This window comes from Hibiscus syriacus, unplaced genomic scaffold (genome assembly GCF_006381635.1).
Source record: "Hibiscus syriacus cultivar Baekdansim isolate YM2019G1 unplaced genomic scaffold, ASM638163v2 tig00109924_pilon, whole genome shotgun sequence".
NCBI classification, from domain to species: domain Eukaryota; kingdom Viridiplantae; phylum Streptophyta; class Magnoliopsida; order Malvales; family Malvaceae; genus Hibiscus; species Hibiscus syriacus.
In genome coordinates this window covers 164,706-186,962 of record NW_024062530.1, presented here as the reverse complement: position 1 = coordinate 186,962, position 22,257 = coordinate 164,706, and the positions used below count along the sequence as shown (strand labels likewise).

Below are 22,257 nucleotides of genomic sequence, written 5' to 3'. Positions count from 1 at the left end.
GAAAAGAAAATGTTAAGTGAAATGAAACGGTGCCGTTGGATCCGAGGGACCACCTTCAAGAAATACAAAAGCTCTAGCAACATGACATTCGCGTCAGTCTCGACCACTCACATATATACATAAAGAAATTATTTTATAATGATGCATGCTCAAAAAACATTTCAACCACTTACGGACCGCTGGTTTTCTGATCAATAATCAATTCAACGGTTCATAGCTCACTAAAATCAGACAGAAACCCAAACATAGTAAGAATACAGAAAAAAGTACAGCTTCCAAATCATGAAAAAGCTACAATCTCTGTCATTTCACGTATCTCGAGTAAGATTTATATACTCGAAATATATAGCCTTTGCATTACTTTTTTCATACTCGAAAATATTAATTTATTTAGCCGAAGACTGTAAAGTGTAAACAAATGGAGAATCTAAAAGCAAAGAGCTGCAAACAGATGTGACTCGATATAAAAACCCACACTTTAGCTGATTCAAACTTCTCTATCAGTAGATTTTGGCCTTACTTTCATTTCCCAAAGTCAATAACTTTAGCTTCTCTTTTTGTCGTTGCTTTAGCATGTACTGTGAGTAGTTTTTGTTGCTTTTACGTCGGGTTTATTGGGTCCATTCTGTTGCAGGAGTTAACTATGAAGTGGGTTTTTTTGGTTCTTAATTTATTATCTTAAAAATTAGTGGGAAAAGGCAAGAAAGAATGATACCCCGTTGATTTAGAACTGTTGAAATCTTTAGTGTTGATTTGTTTTTGGGGGTGGCATTGGAATTGATGACGGTGAAGAGAGAGAATGTAGATGATAGTCATTTATTGATGGCTGGGATAGTAACTCGGTTGATCCTGGTACATGGGACATGGTGGCTTGTTCTGCTGAAGGTTTTGTTATCTCATTGTAAGGAACTGTGCTCCTTTCCTGCACTAAACTTTGAATTGTTAATTTTTTTATTAAAGAAAGTGAAATGAGAGTTTGATTTAGGACAGTATCAGGTATGCTTTCACCCAGCATTGGGAACTTGAGTCACCTAAGGACAATGCGAGTCCGCTGCCTTTTCTAATTCTTTTCTGCAAATCCACTGTTAATTCCTTCTATGGAACCATTTCATTGTTGCATGGCATAATAACCTTTTGTGTAAAGTTGATGTTTTAGTAGTGAGTAGGTTGCCCGAGACATTATTTTTATGGGGTATACTAAACTTAGTTACTTGGACTTGGTTTTGAGTGTCGGATATGGTTTATATACCTAACATGGGATTTTTCTAAGTTTCCAATGTATTTAGAGGATCCTTGGTGCTCATATTCCCATGTATGTTCTAGGACACAAGTCTCAAGTTTGGGATGCAAATTGCGTAAAGTATATACATTTGGTGGTAACATGCAATCAATGAGAAAGTAGGTTCTTTTAAGATGATGTAGTTTTAGAAGTTGATTTCCTCATGCAAAATGTGCATTATAGTGCACTTGGCTACATGTTCTTGTTGGAAGGACGCTGGACTTGGTTCTCTGGATTTAGTTTTAGTAATGTTTGCTTTAATTCATTTCGAAATTACAAGGTTATTCCATGGAGTAAACCCTATTTGTCATTGTACTAAGAACATGAAAAATTATTGTGAATATTTTTCACCTTCTTTGAGATGCTTCATATTTCTGTTTTTGTAGGGTGTTGCAAAACAATCAGCTGTCAGGTCCCATCACAGATGAGATAGTGAAGCTATCAGATCTTCAAACTCTTGAACTTTCTGGTAACCGATTCGTTGGAGAAATTCCGAAATCTCTAGGCTTTCTAAGTTACCTGTGAGTGCTGTCTGACGTTTCTTCATCAATGTTCGGAACTATCTTGCTGGTAAATCATTTTCACTCACTTCAAGCTCGTGTTCTTTTCATTTTGTTGTATTACGGGAAACAACTTTTTTTGCCCTTCTTCGTCTGAACATAGTTGTAGCGATGTTTCAAATCCACTAAATGGTATGCCATTGGAACCTATCAAATTGCTTTGATGATGCAAATCTAATATGTTCAATCATATAGTGGCAGGCTCGGTTTCGTCTCCTAGATTCGGTGGAAACCGTCATCGGCTGATTTCTGTTGTCATAGGAATCATTGCTACATTTGTGGTTCCCGTGTAGCTGCTTGTTTGTTTGGTGCATTGGTACCGATCTCGAATTTTTCTACTATATCATATGGTACTCCCAAATTCTCATTATACGCTTAAATAGGTTGAATTGGTGTAATCATCGGATTCCGATAATCTTGTGTTTATTTGGATTGCAGTGCAGCAAGATTATGATTTTGAAATCGGTCATCTAAAGAATATGATTATTGGTGCTTTGATATATGCTTTGTTATAAGAACACTTAGCATATACTTCATGGTTGATACAGGTTAAGACAAGCGACTTGAAGTGCCGGTGGATAGGGACTTGAAAGGATGTTTTGATGCAACAAAGTTGGCGTTGCCATATACTCGATCACTGCTGCACCTTCTCCCGAAAATGTCTGAAGTCTTGAAGGTCCCCCTGTAGGTCTTATGCTGTCGGTAACGGAGGAATCACAAGGTAGAACAAACCACTGCGAGAGCAGAGCATATAACTTCGCCCGGAATCACAGCGACATTCATGAAGGATCATCCTTTGCCATCGAAGCAATCGAACTTTCTGGACCTCGGTAATAGAAAGTATAAGCTTTCCACTTTCCCCCATCAATATGTAGATGGGAAATCTCCTATATGATAGTGAAAATGCTCCAGAAATGAAATCACTATGTCAGGAGTGTACTGTCTTAAACCATTTTGTATGTTTTTATGGCTCTTCAAATGTAATTATAGAAATGGTTAATGTTTGTAATTCAGTGTCGTTTGATCTAATTTATAATTTTTTTAGTTATCACAATAAAATTAATTTTATACTTTAGTGGTTAAATAGATAATTTACCCTAAAATTATAACCATATATTTTTAGCTACCATTAATCGACCATTTAACTAAGAAGAATAAATAAGAATTTGAGATTTTTTTCAATTAGCTCTAATACGAATACAATCATATTTCTTTAAGAGTTAAATTAATATTCATAAAATAATCAATTAAAAACGTTTAATATAGCCTAAATTCGAGTAATATTATTTACAAATAGATATAAATTTATTTAAAATTAAAATAATACAAATATTATGTAAAATCAATTTATGTATATAAGATAAACAATTTCAAGAACCCGAAATTTTGCCTAACCCATCAAGATAAGGTTTACTTATGTAACACTCTGAAACCAAAAATGAAAATTCTTCCTAAAAACATTCTTTTTTCGCCTCAAATTATTATCAATTCAATGGCTGTCCCTTATGTAAAGGGATCCCTTGTATAAAGGAAATGTAAGATAGTAGGTTGCCCCCAACACTAAATTAAGAAATTTAAGATTAAAAACCTCTACCAACTGAGCTGGATGTCACCTCAAATTATTATCATTTTACTAATTCTAGTCAATATTTAGGTAATCTTCACTCAACCATTTTCATTCTTATATCATTTCTATTTGCAAGTTCCTTTCTTCACGTAACCACTTTCACCCTCTTTAAGCCCATATATCTATGCATAGATTCTCGCAATTTATTTGTATTTTAATGGAGAAAGTGTTTGATTCTGTTATACCAATTGAATCCATTTTGCTATAATCTTTCTCAATTACAATTCTTGGGTTTTGGCATATCAATGTGAACAAAACACTTCTCTTTTGGGGGTCAATTTTTTGTTTGTTTGTTTGTTTGTCAATTTTTCTTGGAATTGAAGTGATCAAAAGAAGTAGGTAAGGATCTGATTCTGGGTTGTTTTGGAAGTTAACAAAGGTTCGATTTTTATTACTTTGAGATAAGCTCTTGCTGTTGTTATTTCGGTTCTTTTGTGGTTATGGCTTTTTGGATTCTTTGGGATGTATGAACATGAAAAGTGTTGTTTGATCACCTTGTTTATGGTCTCTGAATTTGGTTTTAAGATGGAGAAAATGTTGGCTCTTTTACATTATATGATTGCTGGTATGTATGCATATTGCCTTGGTTTTTGATTAATTTGGAGGAGGTGTAGTTAGCTTAGATTAATGGATCAAAGGGGTGAGAATTTGAGTCAGCAAGGGGAAGATGTCAATGGAGTTGTGTCTGAAACTGTCATTGTGAAAAATTCTGAAGAAAATGCAGATTTTAGATTGCAAAATGATGGCTTTGTATCCTGTAAGAATCATGAGATGGATTTTTGGAGTGATGGGAATTCGAGTAGTTTAGTTGATGGAAATGTGCTTAGGAATGAGGAAAAGGATTTGGGGGAGAAAAGCAATGTAGTGGCATCAAGTGAGGGGTTGGTTGAAGCGAGCAGGGAATCGGTTAACCAGCAGACAAATGAAATTGGAGGAGTTGTTGAAACACTGGGTCGAGTTTATCAAGGAAGTAGTGAGAGCTTGGATAATTCAGTTGGTGGATTTGTGTTCGACACCACTGTTGTGTTTAACACCCAAGAGGCAGCATGTGTCGAAGGAGGTAATGGGAAATTTGAAGTGGAAGACAATGGACTCAGTTCAAGTAGAGTACCGGCAGAAGGGCCGAAGTCAAAAGTTGCTGAAACAAAGGAATCATGTGTGATTGATATAAAGGGAAGTGGTGGTGGCCGAAGACAGTTTAGCGAGAGTTGTGATGGGGAAAGAGTTTGTAGAATTTGCCATTTGAATTCGGAGCAATTACTTGAATCTACTGATAGTACATCAACTACCGAAGCTGTTATGGATCTAATTCAACTTGGTTGTGGGTGCAAAGATGAGCTAGGAAGTGCACATAGTCATTGTGCAGAGACATGGTTTAAGCTGAAAGGAAACAGGTAATGTTCTTTCTCTGGTAATGAAGTTGTAGGATCTGACTCAGGCCTCATTGGGGAAATTATGCACTTTCTGCATAATGCTTTGCCATAAGTACCGTGCCGTTTTGTGTTAGGTATTCATGATATCTGGAGGGTCTGGTTTTACTTTTTCTTTGCTCTAGTTGAGTTTGGAACTAGCATTTTTTGACGCCTAACACTCAGGCTCGGGGGTGAATGTTAAATACCGGTGTATCCGTCACAGGCAAGTGTACACATTTCTAAGGTTTGCACAGATTTTGTTTGCATAATAAGCACGAAACAATGATTTTTATTTGGTCTTCGTAAAAGTATGAAGCAACCTTTCTATTGTATTTGAATTGCTTGTATCTCAACCCAACATTTGATTCCTAAGTAATAACTTGCAAGCAGAACAAAATTTGCAATTCACCTATATATATCTTCTTATGCTTAATTTTTCTCTGCAGAATTTGCGAAATCTGTGGCCAAACTGCAGAAAACATCAGCGGCGTTAGACATAACAGATTTATCGAAGATTGGCATGGCCAAGGATCTACGAGTGGTGGTACTACCTTCTCAGAACGGCGGGCAGGATGTTGGCGTGGACAGCCATTCTGTAACTTCCTGATGGCATGCCTGGTAATGGCCTTTGTACTACCATGGTTCTTTCGTGTGAATATGTTTTAGCAGAGGCATGGAAACAAGACAGAATTCTCTTCCTCTGCATCGGCATTGTTCGCCTGCTTGTCCGGCCGGCTTCTCCCGCGGAATTCGATTGGATATAAAATAAATTGTCAGCGGAACTATTTATAGGGTTTTCTTATTTCTGGTTTTCAACACACGTATAAACATATGCTTAAAGACATTGCTGCTGGCATTAAGTTGTTGGTATTAGGCCTTTGAACATAAGGTTAAAGCGTGGACAAGATGGCTTAGGCTGTGTTAATGGGAAACGTTTTGCCAAATTCAATGTGGGAATTCCCTATGTACAGAATGTAATCACAGATTTGGTCTGACAGTTCGATGTTTATAATGAACACTTAGTTCTGCAATAACAAATTTGCTCTACATGATTTCTGATGTCGAACTTTGGTTCGTATTCACTCAAGAAAAAGGACTAGTTTCATTACATGTTCTTAAATGATCATCTAGGTTTGAAATTGGTACATGAACTTCAAATTCTATTGAATCCTTGAAGTTTCAGAATCGATTAGGTTCTTCCATTAGTCTACATATTGAAATCAGAATTGATAAGGACTAAAATTTCAGATCAAAATTATGATTAAAAATCTGGCCCATTTTATCTCGACCCGTTATCATTCCTATTATGTCATGAGCTTATCTCTTTTCTTTCTTTAGCCCAAAAGCTCAAAGGAAGCAACTTGGCACTCGTACATGAACAAACAACGCAACTTTACACCCCATACATCAGACCCTAGGGCTAGACCGAGGAGTTTGTCCCAGCTGCCTCTTTATCAGTCAATGAAATTTCCCCATGGTTAGCTCTCTATTTTGTCTTCATTTCATTGCTTGCATTTCAACATATTTTCTTCTTTGTTAACACGTGTATCATAAACTTTTTTTTTCCTCTTTTTGTTGACCATGAAAGGCGTCGGAGAAGAAGCTTTCGAACCCAATGAGGGAGATTAAAGTTCAAAAACTTGTCCTCAACATCTCCGTCGGTGAAAGCGGCGATCTTCTCACCCGTGCCGCTAAGGTATCCCCCCGCATACGGAGTCAAAAACCCATTAATGTTCTCCACCCAATTCTTTTACTTGAATATATTAGGTAAATCCAATGCACATTTTAGGTCTTGGAGCAACTCAGTGGTCAAACACCTGTGTTCTCTTAAGGGTAAAAGTTCTTAAATTCTGATACCAATGCTCTGTTTTAGTTTTTTTTTGTTGGATTGTGTTGTTAATGGGAATAAAAATGTGGGGTTGGTGTGAGCAGCTAGATACACTGTGAGATCTTTCGGAATCAGACGCAATGATCCGATTGCTTGCTACGTTTCTGTAAGGGGAGAGAAGGCTATGCAGCTTTTAGAGAGTGGTTTGAAGGTGAAGGAGTATGAGCTTTTGAGGAGGAATTTCAGTGACACGGGCTGCTTCGGATTCGGTATCCAGGAACACATTGATCTTGGCATCAAGTATGTCTTTTTAAATTTGATAAATTTGATGTTTTATGTTGTTAGTGCATTATGGATGCTTGTTGCTTAATTCTAGTTTGATGAGAATTTGCATAATTTGAACTAAGTTTGCAATATTTGATAGGTTCAGGTCTTTGATTCGTTAAAAGTTCATGATTAAAATACTGGAACTACTTGAATGGCAACGCGCATCTTTATATCCTGCAATGCCTTTTATTAGTCTTTCTAGGATGATGCGATATGATTGAATCCAGTGCACTTGTTTATATCCTGCAGTGCTTTTTATTTAAGTTTAGTGTTGGGAAGAATGGAGCTGCTTCGCCGATTCTTCTTTCAGTGATAATTTGATATGGTTGTGATGCAAGTTTAACTGGGATGAGCGGGTAGACTATAGTATGGGGCTTGAAACTAGCTATAACCCCATTGATTCTTCTTCTTAAAAGGTTTGTGTATGCAATACACTGCTAACGTTTTGTTGAAGTATCGTTGTCCGAGATGTTGTCCAACAGGCGACACATGGATATGGAGATATGATGTATAGGGAATCCTCCAAATACTTGGAGAACCTTTGGAAAATTACGCATACCTGCATCTGATACATATTTATACCCGGAACTCACATCTAAGTCCAAGTAACTTGAAGTAGTTGTTGGCAGCTTGATTTTATAAGTAGCCAAAGTTGACGTTTGATGTTATGAACTTCATACAGGCATAAATTACAACTGTTGTTGTCTTTCTAGGTACGATCCTTCAACTGGTATCTATGGCATGGACTTTTACGTTGTTCTAGAATTAGTTGGTTACCGTGTTGGTCGTCGCCATAGATGCAAGTCACGTGTCGGTATTCAGCACAGAGTTACTAAGGAGGATTCCATGAAGTGGTTCCAGGTCAAATATGAAGGTGTCATCCTCAACAAGTCAGAACATTGGAGCTTAGGTATAGCAATCACGAGCTCAGTCGAATTGTTTCTGGATACTTGAATTTCGACTACTTTGTGTACTAGTTATCCTTTCAACCCTTGAAGCTTTAGTTTCTCCTTTTTTATTGGAACTCTTTTTGAGGGTAACCGTTTTGAAATGTCAATGAAATTAGATTTTCTGTAACTTTCTATGTTTCGTCTCTTCCGATTACAAACTTCTAATCAAATGCCGAGAATAATTTGCAGATCATTCAATGGAAGAAGGTAAAAACCGCCATAATTGACCAAATAAAAATCGAGGACTAATTCTGTACAATTCGATAAGCATAAGAACTATCTTCAGGACTTTATCCATAACATAATGAAAAAATGATTTCAACATTCAACCCAAGTTGGAACACTATGCCTGCATGGTAGATCTGTCGTAGGCATATGAATTCATTGAATGATTGCCTATTGCACCATCTCTGCTCAAAGTGGTTGCAGGATTTACCATGATGCTGAGTTGGCCGAGAATGTTGCAGAACGAGTCTTCGAGCTAGAAGCGGAAAATGCCGGATATCATGTACTCTTAGCTAATATCAAAATATCGATATTGTATCGATCGTATTAGAGAATTTACTTGGAAGTACAATGTTAAACTTACTAGTAAATGGAAAGATAACAGCAACCTGGCCATGTTCGATGGGCAGGATGGGCACCCTGCCCATCCATCCACATGGTGTGGTCCATTTTTGAGTATGTAATAAGAACCACGAAACTTCAAATTTCATTGGTACCTGAGAGCAGTACACAGTTAAACAGAAACATGGGTCCAACCATCAAAACTATTTTTATCTCAATAGTCTAACATATACAACTTCATTCACCAACACCCACGACTTGGCTTTAATAATTACCTCCAAGTTCATAGTGATGGAGAAAAGATCGTCCGGCAGGTATGCCGACATACTAAAGACGTCGTTACCCTTCCGATCGGCACGATATGAAGGAAACAACAATCTTGTAAACTCCAGTGGGGCACATTCACAAGTCATTATATGCACCAATATCATTAGCCTGAAAACGTTTAGTCTACTAACATGTTCTAAAACGAACTCGATTTAAACAAGAGATCATGTAAAGTTTAGATTAATGTTAAATAACACAGTTTGGATAACAAACTGAATCATAGCAAAGCACAATGAATGACCCCAGAGAGGATAAAATCACCAAAATGGTGTTGAATACAGAACTTTTCAGGCCAAAACAATAACACATAAATCATTGTGTTTTAACCATTAAATGACCAAAAGTATCAGCAAAACAAGAACAGCACACTAGTTCTTCTCTCAAAATCCCACCTATAGATATATTTTTCCTCCATTTATCATATAAATCAAGCGTATCAAATTTCAATAATAAATAAATGGAAACTCTAATAACCAATTATCCCCCCCCCCCCCGACTCCAAAAATCTAACCAAGAATCAAAATTACTGTTTTGTTCAACCACACCATTTTGAGAGAAGAATTAAGAAAACAATAAGGAAAACTATTGAAGAAAGGCCAATTGCAACACCAAGAACAACCTTATTTGGCCCATGATGTTGATCCTTCTTTTCACTTGTGTCATCTGCACTATCATCCTCATAATCTGAAGAATCACCATCACTAGACTCCTTAGACGGAGGAGGTGACATTGGCAATCCATGCTTATCACAAGGAGCAATCCCAAGCTTCAATTTTGATGACAGAACAGAATGATTGTAACACAAATTGCTATTCCCACCAACCTTGAAAACATTTAGTTTCTTTATGAAACTAGCATTGAAAGGCAAAACCCCATGAAGCTCATTGTTCTCTAGTTTCAACACTTTCAAGGCTTTCAACTCTGAGAAAAACCTTGGGACAGTACCATTGAACTGGTTATTACTCAGATCAACATGAACCAAGCCTGTTATAGATGATACAGAATCTGGGATTGACCCGGAAAATGAATTGGAAGCCAAAGATAGATTCTTTAATGATATCAAGTCACCGAACTCAGTTGGAATCACCCCATTTAGGCCATTTGAAGAAAGGTTCAGGTACTCAAGATCTTCAAGAAGGGTAATGGAAGTTGGTATGTTCCCTTTGAGCTTGTTATCAGATAAATCAACATGGGTCAGATTCTGACGCAGGTGTCTCGGAAGTGAACCGGTGAGATTAGCATGAGAAATGGTTAAAGTCTTCAACTTGTGCATATTCCCAAGGATCACATAAAGGCCAGTGGTGTTAACCGGAGTGAAAGAAACTGTGAGATCGGTGAGGTTAACGAAACGCGAGAGCCAGACGCCCGTGAGGCGGCGGAGGGAGCGAATGCAAGAGAAAGAAGTGAGGGAAAGGGAGATATCGGAAGGGAAACGGATAGGGGAAGAGTGACAGTTAGTGAAGGAAAGCGAATGAAGAGAAGAGAGGGACTTGAGAGCTGTGAAGGAGAGGGAAAGATCGGCGGAGCAGTTGGAGAGGTGGAGGGAAACAAGGTGGCGGAAGGGCTTGGAGCTGTCGCATACGGTAGCGTTGTGAGGCGAAGGTTGAATGCAAGGGTCTCTTGCGGTGGGAAAGTTGAGGGACTCGAGTGCTTCTATTTGTTTGGGGTCTAGAGTAGATGATGAGGAGGAAGAAGGTGTTTCGGTGGTGGCAGCGACGGCGGATACAGCGAGGTGGAGGAGGAGGAGGAAGAATGGTGGTGGTTTCATGGTCGGAAGCGTGTGAGTTTTCAGTGATTTTGGAACTTGGGAAGTTAAGTGGAGAGGAAGACAACAAAAAGGTGGGGGAGTAATAATTTTTTATAACTAATACGAGATTTTATGTTATTCATGGCTGTACGACAAACAAACAACAAGGGTCAAAGTAATAATTTTTAAACTGTTTCCACGTAGGTAATAACGAAAATTAAATTAAATAATTTTCAAATACCAAATTTAAAAGCTTGTCGGTTAAAAAAGCATATATATTATATCTGGGGTAAATCAGTTTATAGTCCCTAAAATTCGATAATTTTCTTTAATTTAGCCTCTAAACTCTTTCATATTAGACCCCGAGTCTAACCACCTTTTTCTTATTTTTGATCTTGTAAATGATATGATACTGGACGAGTATTACATTTTCAGTGTGTTACATCATAAAAAGGGGTTGAAATGAAAAAAAGGTTGTCAGGTTTAGTGATTATATGAACTAAAAAGAACTTAAGGATCAAATTGGAAATAAATGTCAAATTAAGGGACAAAAGTTGCTTTATCCCAATATACATTTGTAAGCTGGATTTACGTGGCTTCCAGATTCCTCTTTCTTCATCACCACTACCGAAGTGGTAATTTTTCGACTTGGTCCAGCCTTTTCTAAATTACAAGGAAAACATTAGAAAAAATAATATGGACCCTTGGTTACCCTGCAAGGACTTATTTATTACAAGGAACTTCATTCATGGCAACAAATGTTTTTTTTTTCACTGATAACTTAGAATATAATCAATAAAATTATATAATTACGATAATTAATCATTAATTATAAAAACCGACAAAGCAATATTAAGACTACAAGCTTTTGTTTTGCTACTTTAGAAATCCAGGTGTTATCATGATTCCTTTCTTGATATTTACACTTGAATTTGATGCAACTTCCCACGCATTCTTAATCATGTGTGGGTTTAGGATCTTGGTTTCGTTGCCGTATGTATCCGAATATTTAGAGTTAGAGACGAATGTATGATTTTATATTAAGTGGAACAAATGCATAATTTTTTATTAAGTAGAATAAACTTTTAAATATTTAAAATATATGATAATTTAAAATTTCCATATACAATTGTTGTTTCTTCATCCATGCTTAGGGTTTACTCCTATGAATGTGCCATTTTTCAATGGAAGATTGAATGAAAATTAGAACAGGCATAATCTACAGACTAAAACAGTTCATTTCAAGCAATTTCAATGGAAAGTAGCTCATAGCACTTGCATACAAACTTGTTCAGAACTTAGACCATACACATTTTCAGTCCACTTACATGTTCACTTTTGAGAAAATAACATATCATCAGCAATCAATGGAAATGCAGCTCGACGTCGCGGTGGTGCTGCCGGCGGTGTTGACAAACGGATTGATCCGGACCCAAACAAGAGAGAACACTGAAGCCAACAGCACTGACCAAAGAACAACGATTGTTGGTGTCCTGTTTTGTCTGCCCATGAGACCTTTGAGGAATGGATAAAGATGGAGGATGACCCAGAATGAAAAGAACACTTTGCCAAAGAGTGACCCCCAAGCTTCGTACCCTTTGTTGAGTGCGTCGGAGAACCCGGCTACGACACCGACCATGTTGACGATCAGAAGTGTCGTCGGGGGGATCAAAAGTGTTGTCCATTTCACAATGTAGAGCTCAACAAACTCTGCATCATCAGCTGCTTTGGCGGTGACAGTGAAGTTGGTGTCAATACCTGCCAGCATCTTCAGATACCTTGGAAGACTGCAAAGAGATGGGCTGAAACACCTCCGATGACCCAAAACTGCTCGTTACGCCATAGGTCCTCGATGCTAACACCGCATCATCGGAGCTCGAGCACAGCAGTCACGATGATTGAAAGGAAAAGGCCAAGAAAGAGAACCCTTGCTAGGTTTGAAAGCTGATCATCATATTAAACGATGTGAAGCAATGTAAGCTCATCTGATCTTGAAAACTAAACAAGAACACATGAATTAGTAGCAATCATTAACGTCGGTATGATAAATTTTCCGGAGAGAAGACAGATTGCTGGCAGAGAACAATAGGTAATGAGAGGAAGGGATGTGAAAGGATAGACAATGGTGTTGATATATGCTAGCCATTTAAGACGACCGCCTCCTAAGCCATACAACAGAGGGCAATGCCTGCTTAGGAAAATTTCGACCTATCCAAGAGCCCATCGAAGAACCTGGTGCAACCGATCAGACAGATTGATTGGTGCAGATCCTTTGAATGCTGGCCTTAAGGGCATGCAATAAATCGAACTCCATCCTGGGCAGTGCATTTTAAAACCAGTTAAGATATCCTCAGTGACCGAACCGTATATCCATCCAATCTGAACAATTATATAGATCTTAAGCAAAGGAGATTAAAGTTGAAATGGTGCTTAGAGCATTTTTAAGTTTCATGTTAAAAAATTCCAACCTCTTTCCCCCATGCAATATTCTCTTCATAACCGCAGCTAATGACATGAATTGCTTCCTTGATTAGTGTCGAAGGGTTGACAGATTCAGCCACTCCTCCATTCTCCATTAGTGTAGATTCAATGAAGACCGAAGATAAACCGAAAGTTTTCTCGAAGCTTGTCTGAGAGATCAGCATTGATCTTTCATGCTCATCATAGTCTGCATTATAACAAGTATTACGCGCCAAAGCATTTTCAGCGCCAGCTTTTTTGTGGTGTTGGTAACCCGGTGTCTTCTCTCTAGAGACACAAATTAGTCGGGGAAGTTCATTTCCTTCGACGTCAAGGGCACTGCTATATCCAAGGAACACCTGAATCATGCCAGGGTGGTCACGCGTATTATTTCCCGGCCAAGGAGTTCCGTCTAGCATTGTCCATCCTTCTTCGGGTGTTTTCTGAGCCTTGGCAACTAAGGCATTAATTCGTATTTTGAACTCCTTATAATCTCTCTGCAATCGAATAGAAAGGATGTATTGCTAATAATAAATTGTATTTGTCCCTATAACTTCTAATATCAAAGTGCTCCATATATTCAACAAATGTAGCAAAAGAAAGCTTGAGGAACTTAATTTCATTGCTCTACGTTCTTTTACGAAAGAGGGTTGCACCTTGTCCTTTAAGTAATCAATCTTCTGTGAGAAGTGAAACTCCGGTGCCCGTGGTTCAATGGAGAACCTTTTGCAGAATGGAACCCACTTTCTTGCAAAGTCAGCCGTTTCAACAAGAGTTCAAATGACAGCATTGCGGCACCATTGTCGGATACATAACAAGAGACCTTATCTACAGGGTAGTCCAGGGCAAGGATGGAAAGCACGGTATTGGCAGTGATCAACGGAGGTTCTTTCAATGGATCCACTATACTCACAAAGAAGTCCACTGCAGCAAGTTCAGAAGATTCGCCTTCTCTTTCACATCTGTCATGGTCCCCGAAAAAAAATCATCTCAGATACATATTTCACTAGTAATTGATACAACAAGCTTAGTAACAAACTGTATATTACATAGTTAGGATACTGAATTAGCTGAAGTAAGATAACTCATGTTATTAGCATCATTAATGATATGTCTGAACATATTTGATTCACAGATTTGTACCTTGCAGATAGCCTGTCAATGTATGTTTCCCTGTTAATAGGATACCACTTAGGGAACTGATCCAACACCCATGAAAAGGCAAACCAGATTTCACATATGGCTGAAGTGAGCCATAGGGCAAAAGCACTATCGATAGGATTGGTTACTCGATAATGGAAGAAAAGACTGAGAATGATCAATCGCATAACAATCACAGTTCGGTATGGCGCAAGTCTACTTGTCGGAATTGGAATTATAGTCGAGAGGGGCAGGGATGCATCCGGTGCACTGCAAATCCAAATGTAACATATTAGTAAGACTTACCATAAAATACAAACGCTGCACTAAATAGAATCTTATCATTAATCTACTTTTTAGTTAAATACTTACCATACATAATATGCATTATTAACCGTCTCCTGGATTTGGAGAATTCAACACATGTAAGAAAATATCATGAATTGGATTGAGAAGTAAATAAGTATTATTCAACTGGATTTACAATCTAACCAATTAAGATAAGTATGATCAACAAAGGGTTAATTGCACTAGGCATCCTAAAATTATTGTTGAAATTCTAAATTGGCCCCTGAATTTCTAAACATTCTAATTGAATATTCAATCTAAAGTTCCCTTCTGGCGATCTAGCTGTCGACTTGGATATGATGTTTCTTTCTAATGACGTCATATCCAAATCGTCATTTATAATATTAAAAAAGATGCGTAGACCGATACTTCAGTTTGATGATTCAATTATAATGTTTTAAAGTTTAGATATCATTTTTTACCTATAGTTTAGGGACCTTTAGTGAAATTAATCTTAAAGGAAAGAAAAAGTTTAAGACAATCGGTCAGAAATGGAAGATGTGTGACACCAAACCAAACATGTACCAAAATTAGGCCAGACCAGATTGTCATAGCTGACATTGATTTGGCCACCCAAGATTTGCATATTCGATCCCTGGCCTTGTTGAGGAGTTATTTTTATATCAGAAAAGTCATGTTCAAATAATAATAAATAAATAGATAAATAAATAAACCCTTTAAGACTAAGCAAAATGATTAAATGATTAAACTCATTTGGTTATTTAACCTCATTACCATGGTGCATTACTTATATTTGTCTCATTCTATTTTCTTCAACAAAGATACACTCATTAGAACCAACTACTACAAGCTTAGCTAATTTCCTAGTGCTCTGAATCGGAGGTGTAGCTAATGAAGCGCCGGTGGAGCAAGCCTATCTTGATTGATTGGTGATGTCTATACCGAGTTGATCTTTAGCAACGACATTCTCCAGAAATAGTAATAAACTGCAGCTTTGATTTAGGAAATGGTGTAGACCTTCACTACTTTGGTTGTGTCACAGATGACAAGGTTGTCTGATTCCGCTGGAGTTGTACATAGCCAATTAACCTGACAAAGAACTATGTTAAAGACAAGAGCTTCGAAGAGAAATGGAATACGATACAAGAAGCAACAAGCTTTACCTTTTTGCTTAAATTGATGTTCAAATGTAGAAGCTCATTGTTATCTCCAATCTGCCACGAATCAAGACACTTAGAGCAATCCCATACTTTGACCAACTTATCATTTCCGCCTGATACTAGAAACCTCCCCCTCTCTCCAAACAACGAAAATGCCACACAAGACACCGCGGCAGTATGACCACCTAAAGAGTAATCTAAATGCAACCATTTATTTCCATTATCATCTGGAACTCCACCATCACTGCCTTTGGACACAGACCGAGTTCCTTTATGGGATTTCGATGAACTTTTTGGCTTCATGGCTGTAAGTTCTGATTCCATATCAATCACATCAATAACACCATCACCCCTAGCCACAACACATAATTTGCCTAATTTGTCCAACATATCAACATCTGGAACTTTTATTGAGTGAACAAAAGCTGGATTTAAACATTGTCCAGCATTACTACCACTCCTCATGTCAGGCAAGCCTGCAGTAAACGCGACAAAATCAAATAAATTAATCAGAAATGTACCGACCTTATACTTGATTAGAAGAATCATAAGGAAGATTAAATCAACAATGATTGGTCACCTTAAGTTTATTGTCCATGATATTATAAAAAAGTGAATATGACATAATATTTGAATACGCTCCTTAAATCAATGAAACTAAGAGTTCAAGACATGCATACCAAAATCCACAATTTTGAGTGGGCGCCCTTTTGAGAAGTCCCATGTGATAAGCTTTGAATCAAGACCGCCAGTAATGACTGCCAAATTAAAATAAAATAATAATATTATCAACCCTCTTCAAATAGAATAACTGTAATGGAGAGCTAAGAAAAACTCTCTACCAGTAAACTTAGCATTAAAGTTTACGTATATTACACAAAAATTTAGTTGGAGAGAGATTTAAAAGAGTACCATAAAACCTTAGACATACCTTCCCAAGGTCTCCAAGGAATGAATTGGACACTGCTGCAGATCTGTGATGAGTTAAGGTGAGAACACGAAAGAAGACTCGCTGAAAAAGGGGGTTCGAAATAAAACATTCCAGAATCCAAATACACATCAATTTAACAAAAAAATGAAACATATAACAGCTTTTGAGAACAAAGATATCAAGAAACGAGATATAGAGCCAGGAATTTCAGTTAATAAACCACAGGGACATTCATGCTATGCTGAAGGACAATAAGACAAAGCAAATGGCTTAAAGAGCAAGGATACGCTTGTATGTCCAGATCTCAAGGTCTTGGAAATACGTTTCTGGCGAATGTCTATGATCTGCAACATATATTACCATACAAGGTTAAAATGTTAAAAAAATGCCATTATCAATTGCATAAATCGACAAATAAATTCTTCATTTGAATGATAATTTATATTTACTAGCATATTGTAGATGACTAAACTAAATAAAATCGAATACCTTAATCTCACCACCATCATCGGCAGCAGCAAGGAAAGATGATTTGGAATTACAAGTAACCTGCATAAGCATAATTATAAATATATATATATAATATATGTATAAATAATAAATTTTCAAAATCATAAACTAAAGCATTCTAAAAGTTCATTTCCAAAAGAATTTCCACCTGATTTATCTCTTCTTTATTATAGTTATATCTCTCCAAAGGCTTCCACGAGTTATCTGCTAACTATAAACGAACAATGCTTAAGCAAATTTTAATTGCAACCAAAGCAAAAACAGTCAAAATGAAGATGAATTACCATATGCACATCAAAGCACTTGACATCATTTCCAGCAGAAACATAGATGATATTCTCATTTCCTGCATTCGATGCCGAAATTCAATAATAATAAGTAATTCAAACAAAAATTAATTTGAAATTGAAATAAAAACTAAAAAATGATAGAAATTTACCCGAGTTGAAGCAAAGGGATGAAATCGGTTCGTTGCAAGCATCCATGACAAATTTCACATCTTTGCATCGCATATCAAACAAACAAACGCAGCCATCCTAATTTAAATTCAAATTTTGAATATCATGAAAAACAAATATAAGCTTCAGTTAAAATTAAAATTGGACGGAGAAAGAAAAGAGCAAGGTTTTACTTCGGCGGAAGTGGCGACAAGGCCGGGCCTGTCACGTGAGGCGATACAGCACGTGGCGGTGTCCGTGTGACCTCTCAATCGTCTCGTCTCCGTCATTTGCGACGCGCCTCCGCCTTGGACTTTGCCTCACCGGTTTCTTTTCTCTTTTGTTAGCTTTTCTAATGGGCGGTGGCTTTGGCGGTTGTTTTTCAGGGCAGTTAGATTAGCCATGGACAATAGTTGCTTAATGGGCCATTGTCAAGCTGAATTGGGCTTATGCATTCAGCCCATGTCAAACACAGTTCCCAAATTGCAGCTTTAGAGAATTTGAGGGTTAATTTCGACAAACATTCCAAAAGTATGATTTGGATTCAAACCAGTCCTTAAAATTCAAATTATTCTAAATGAGTTCTCAAAATATCGGTATAATATCATTTATGTCCTTCACGCCTAACGTTAAACGATGTCGTTAACATTTCAAATAGTTATTTTGAATGATTTGAATTTTTGAGGGACCTAATACCTCATCCTCATCTCACTAGACCAACTAATTATTAGTGATAAAATTATACTTTAGTTATTGGAATTTAATACTATATGATAAAAATATATATTCTGATTTTTTTAATAGAAATAGAAATTAATGTAATTACCATGTAATTAGCCTTATCACTTTAACTAATGTAATTAGTACGAAAATAGTTTTGCTTAACTAAAGATGATCTTAATGATCATTTCACGAAATATTTTTACTAATCACGTGTCTAATTAATTACATATATCTTTCCTTTAATACCATTCCAACCACGCCTAATATTAATTAAAGACGTCTTAATTACCATTTCAAGAAAGATTTCATTTTTGAAATGACCTTATCCCTACAATTATGAATCAAATTTTAATTTTCAATCTATAGAAACTTATAAAACTAGTAATTAGTGTAATTAGTAAATAAATCAATTATAAGTCATTTAAATACATTAAAATCAATTTATCAATATAGTATTTATATGTTTTTCCATTAATATAATTGAAATTTTATAATACGAATCATTTGGTGAGGAAATAAATTAAATAAAGATTTATAGGGAATGTAGAGGCTATAAAGTATGGGCAAAGACTCTTGGTATGATATTGGTTTATTCAACTAGGGTACTTACTATGTTCGTGTATATAGATATCTATATATTTTTATAAATTTACTCAGAACTGTTGGATATGAAATAGATAAAAGTTATTTTTATATTTTTCATCCACAATTAAACTGTCTACATTAAAGAGTTTAACATTTGTAAGTGGATCCTAACTCGTATATGTGTGTGTGTATTTTTAAGATTTGATGTATTTTGTATAACTCTATTATATTTTTTTTGTTAATTATAGTAAAATCACACTCATATGTCTCTGTTTTTTCTTTTTGATTTTTCTACATAAATTTATGTTTTTCTTATTGTTTTATAATCATTTACTCGTTGTTATGTGACAAAATTTATAAATACCAAAAGCTAAAATCTTAACATCAAATAATATTAATCAGTGATGTTTCGATCAATTATTCGACAAATAACACTTTATAATTTTTAAAAAAATAATTAAATATTTAGTTAGTGTATGTCATCATTCCCTTGTTTCGTAGCAATACAAAAGGAAATGGGATTGCATGTGAACCTAATTTGGCAGTAGCATAAGTTGGCACTACCCAAAAACAAAAAGGTTTTGTTTGCTAATGTCGTTCCTTTTTTGAATGATTCCACCAATGGCCTCTCCTCTCTTACCCCGAACCAGCAGCTTGATGTTGATAGGCCCTTTGTAGTCCTAACATGGCATGGCTGCAATTAAAGTTATTTTCACATTTCTGCCACTCACCCCAAATGTTGACCAAACATTGTCAGAACAACACAACCCTTGTCTTTGTTCTTACCGTAGACAATAACCCTAATTTGGCAGTAAACTATATAAATGGTCACTGAACTTTTCAGATACTTGCATTTAGGTCTCAAAACTTTTAAAACTTGTAATACAATCACCAAACATTTAGTTCGTTTGTAATATAGTCCCCGACGTAATAGCCGGTTCACTGCCGTTAGTATAAATTATATAAATGGTCATTGAACTTTTCAATCACTTGCATTTAGGTCCCCCCCAACTTTTAAAACTTGCAACACAGTCATCAATTACACTCTAAACCCTAAAATCCAAAATACTTCAATTACATTCTAAACCTCAAATTCCAAAATACTTCAATTACATACCCAACCCCAAATTCATAATCCATTCTCAAAATATATCATAACAATCTGAACTTGAAGCAGCAATCCTAAACCCTCAAAACCTAACTGTTTCGAACAAAATTAAACAACTATAAGTGAGTAATAAGTGATTATGTTGGGTTTAGGGTTATGTTGGACCTAAATTCAATTCAATTTATAAAATTGTTGACTCGAATTTTTTCTATTTTAGTTTATAGAATTTAAATCAAGTCGAATTGAATTGAATTTTTGAGTCTCGGTTTAAATTTAATTATAAATATTTATAATACTATAATATTATTTGATTCTAATTTAAATATTTTTAACCATATACAATACATATATTTCTTCATATTTGTTTCTATATGTGATATACATATATCATACAGAGTCAAGGGACTTGACTCAAACTTAAAAATTAATCAACTAATTACTAAAAAATTTGAGATATTCGAGTTGTATTTTACAACTCGATTTTAACTTGAAATTTTTTTAAGTTGAGTTTATGAAATTACAACTCAAAGTCGATTTGTATCAAATTTTTTGAATCAATTCAGGTCGAAAAATTTTTTTTCCGAATCGAATTGAGTATTGTTCACTTATAGTTGGTTAAATCTAACTTTTAAATCCCAAACCCAACATAATCACTTATTGTTATGGACCCAAAATGAACTAAACGTTGTTGATTATGTTGGGTTTATTGGTGGGGAAATTTAACATTTAGGGTTATGTTTTGAGGGTTTAGAGTTGTTGCTTCAAGTTCAATTTGTTATGACATATTTTGAGAATGAATTATGAATTTGGGGTTGAGCATGTAATTAAAGTATTTTTGGAATTTGAGGTTTAGAATGTAATGAAGTATTTTGGAATTTGGGGTTTAAAATGTAATTGATGATTGTGTTGCAAGTTTTAAAAGTTGGGGGACTTAAATGCAAGCGCCTAAAAAGTTTAGTGACCATTTATATAATTTATCCTAACGGCAGTGAAACGGTCGTTACGTCGGGGACAATATTGCAAACGAACTAAATGTATAGTGACTGTATTGCAAGTTTTAAAAGTTGGGGACCTAAATTCAAGCATCTGAAAAGTTCAGTGACCATTTATATACTTTACCCTTATTAATATTCGGTTCAAATGTAACTATCCAAAAATAAAATTTTAAAAAAATAATCATCGGTATTTTCTATTAATCCATAGATCGAGTTTTGCATAAATATATTATGAGAACAACCCTTCCAACTCAAGTTATTTCATTTGTAAGTATCAAAATTCAAACTCTTAATCTTATTTCATTTCGAAATATATTACATTATTTAAAAAAATCACATCATATTTTAAATTATTGTCATGTATATTTTTACTATAATACAATAATCTTTATGGTAATTTTATTCTCTTAAATACATTTTTTGTGAGAAATTTAAACTTTTAAGGAGTCGTCATTTATTTATATAATATAAAATTTTTAACTTTTATATATTAATAATATTGTCCGATTAATTGAGTTTAATAATTGAGATTAAAATATTTACATGAAAGATAATACATTTTTTACAATATTTTTTGTTGTTGCCATTTTGGTTTCAAGGCTTTATCTTGACTAATCCGGATTGACTCGTGTTGCACACTTGATTTGGTAGGTGAATCTCCTAGTAGGGATTTTATGCATACACAATGAATCAAACTTGAGACCTTATTTAAGCAATATAAAACTACTTATCACTTGAACCAACTCTATTGATAAAATTATTTATTTTTTATTATTAATATCAGTCGGTCATCTCTATTTTTTTCATAAAAATATTATTATAAATTTTAATAAGGGTAAAGTACATTAATGGTCATTGAACTTTTCTAAAGCTTTCATTTAGGTCCCCCAACTTTTAAAACTTGCAATAGAATCCCCCAACTTTTAGTCCATTTGCAATATGGTCCCCAACAGTTACGTTGGGGACCATATTGCAAACAGACTAAAAGTTGGGGGACCATAATGAAAATAGACTAAATGTTGGGGGATTGTATTACAAGTTTTAAAAGTTGGGGGACCTAAATGAAAGAATTAAAAAAGTTAAGTGACCATTACTATACTTTACCCATATATTAATTGTTATATTTCTTTATTTTTAATTCTTAATTTTATAATAAAGATATTTGTCATGATTATATCATCAAATAATTATATTTTATTTAAAAATCTTGGGCATTCTTCAATATTTCTCATTCTTTGAAGGATTTTTTCTGTTTTTTGTGGATTTTTAAATTAT

General features: G+C 35.4%; 4 protein-coding genes and 1 pseudogene across 5 annotated transcripts; 2 read left to right on the top strand and 3 right to left on the bottom strand.

Moving 5' to 3' along the window:
• The first annotated feature begins 3,558 nt into the window (after positions 1-3,558).
• LOC120210454 lies at positions 3,559-5,875 on the top strand. 2 transcript variants are annotated; one of them, XM_039209172.1, is made up of 3 exons: positions 3,559-4,860; positions 5,325-5,542; positions 5,643-5,875. In XM_039209172.1, coding segments are annotated over exons 1-3 (987 nt in total). In that variant the 5' UTR covers positions 3,559-4,093; the 3' UTR covers positions 5,645-5,875. The 2 variants fall into 2 exon arrangements, with proteins under 2 accessions (XP_039065103.1, XP_039065102.1); XM_039209171.1 differs by having other exon boundaries at positions 5,325-5,875.
• A 377-nt stretch (positions 5,876-6,252) lies between these two features.
• On the top strand, positions 6,253-8,090 carry LOC120210409 (60S ribosomal protein L11-like). Its single transcript, XM_039209143.1, has 4 exons — positions 6,253-6,355; positions 6,646-6,711; positions 6,811-7,006; positions 7,747-8,090. Exons 1-4 carry the CDS (start codon positions 6,253-6,255, stop codon positions 7,985-7,987), a joined length of 606 nt encoding a protein of 201 aa, XP_039065074.1. The 3' UTR covers positions 7,988-8,090.
• Positions 8,091-9,371: 1,281 nt separating this feature from the next.
• Positions 9,372-10,705, bottom strand: LOC120210452 (receptor-like protein 51). The gene has a single exon (XM_039209169.1). The coding sequence runs from the start codon at positions 10,643-10,645 to the stop codon at positions 9,413-9,415; it is 1,233 nt and encodes a 410-aa protein (XP_039065100.1). The 5' UTR covers positions 10,646-10,705; the 3' UTR covers positions 9,372-9,412.
• A 1,276-nt stretch (positions 10,706-11,981) lies between these two features.
• LOC120210408 lies at positions 11,982-15,499 on the bottom strand (annotated as a pseudogene).
• On the bottom strand, positions 15,303-17,890 carry LOC120210453 (WD repeat-containing protein 53). The gene is made up of 10 exons (XM_039209170.1): positions 17,766-17,890; positions 17,574-17,670; positions 17,419-17,480; positions 17,283-17,345; positions 17,114-17,173; positions 16,912-16,968; positions 16,625-16,667; positions 16,374-16,451; positions 15,697-16,169; positions 15,303-15,622 (listed from the first exon to the last, which is right to left on the bottom strand). The coding sequence occupies exons 1-10, from the start codon at positions 17,859-17,861 to the stop codon at positions 15,533-15,535; spliced, it is 1,119 nt and encodes a 372-aa protein (XP_039065101.1). The 5' UTR covers positions 17,862-17,890; the 3' UTR covers positions 15,303-15,532.
• Positions 17,891-22,257: the final 4,367 nt, after the last annotated feature.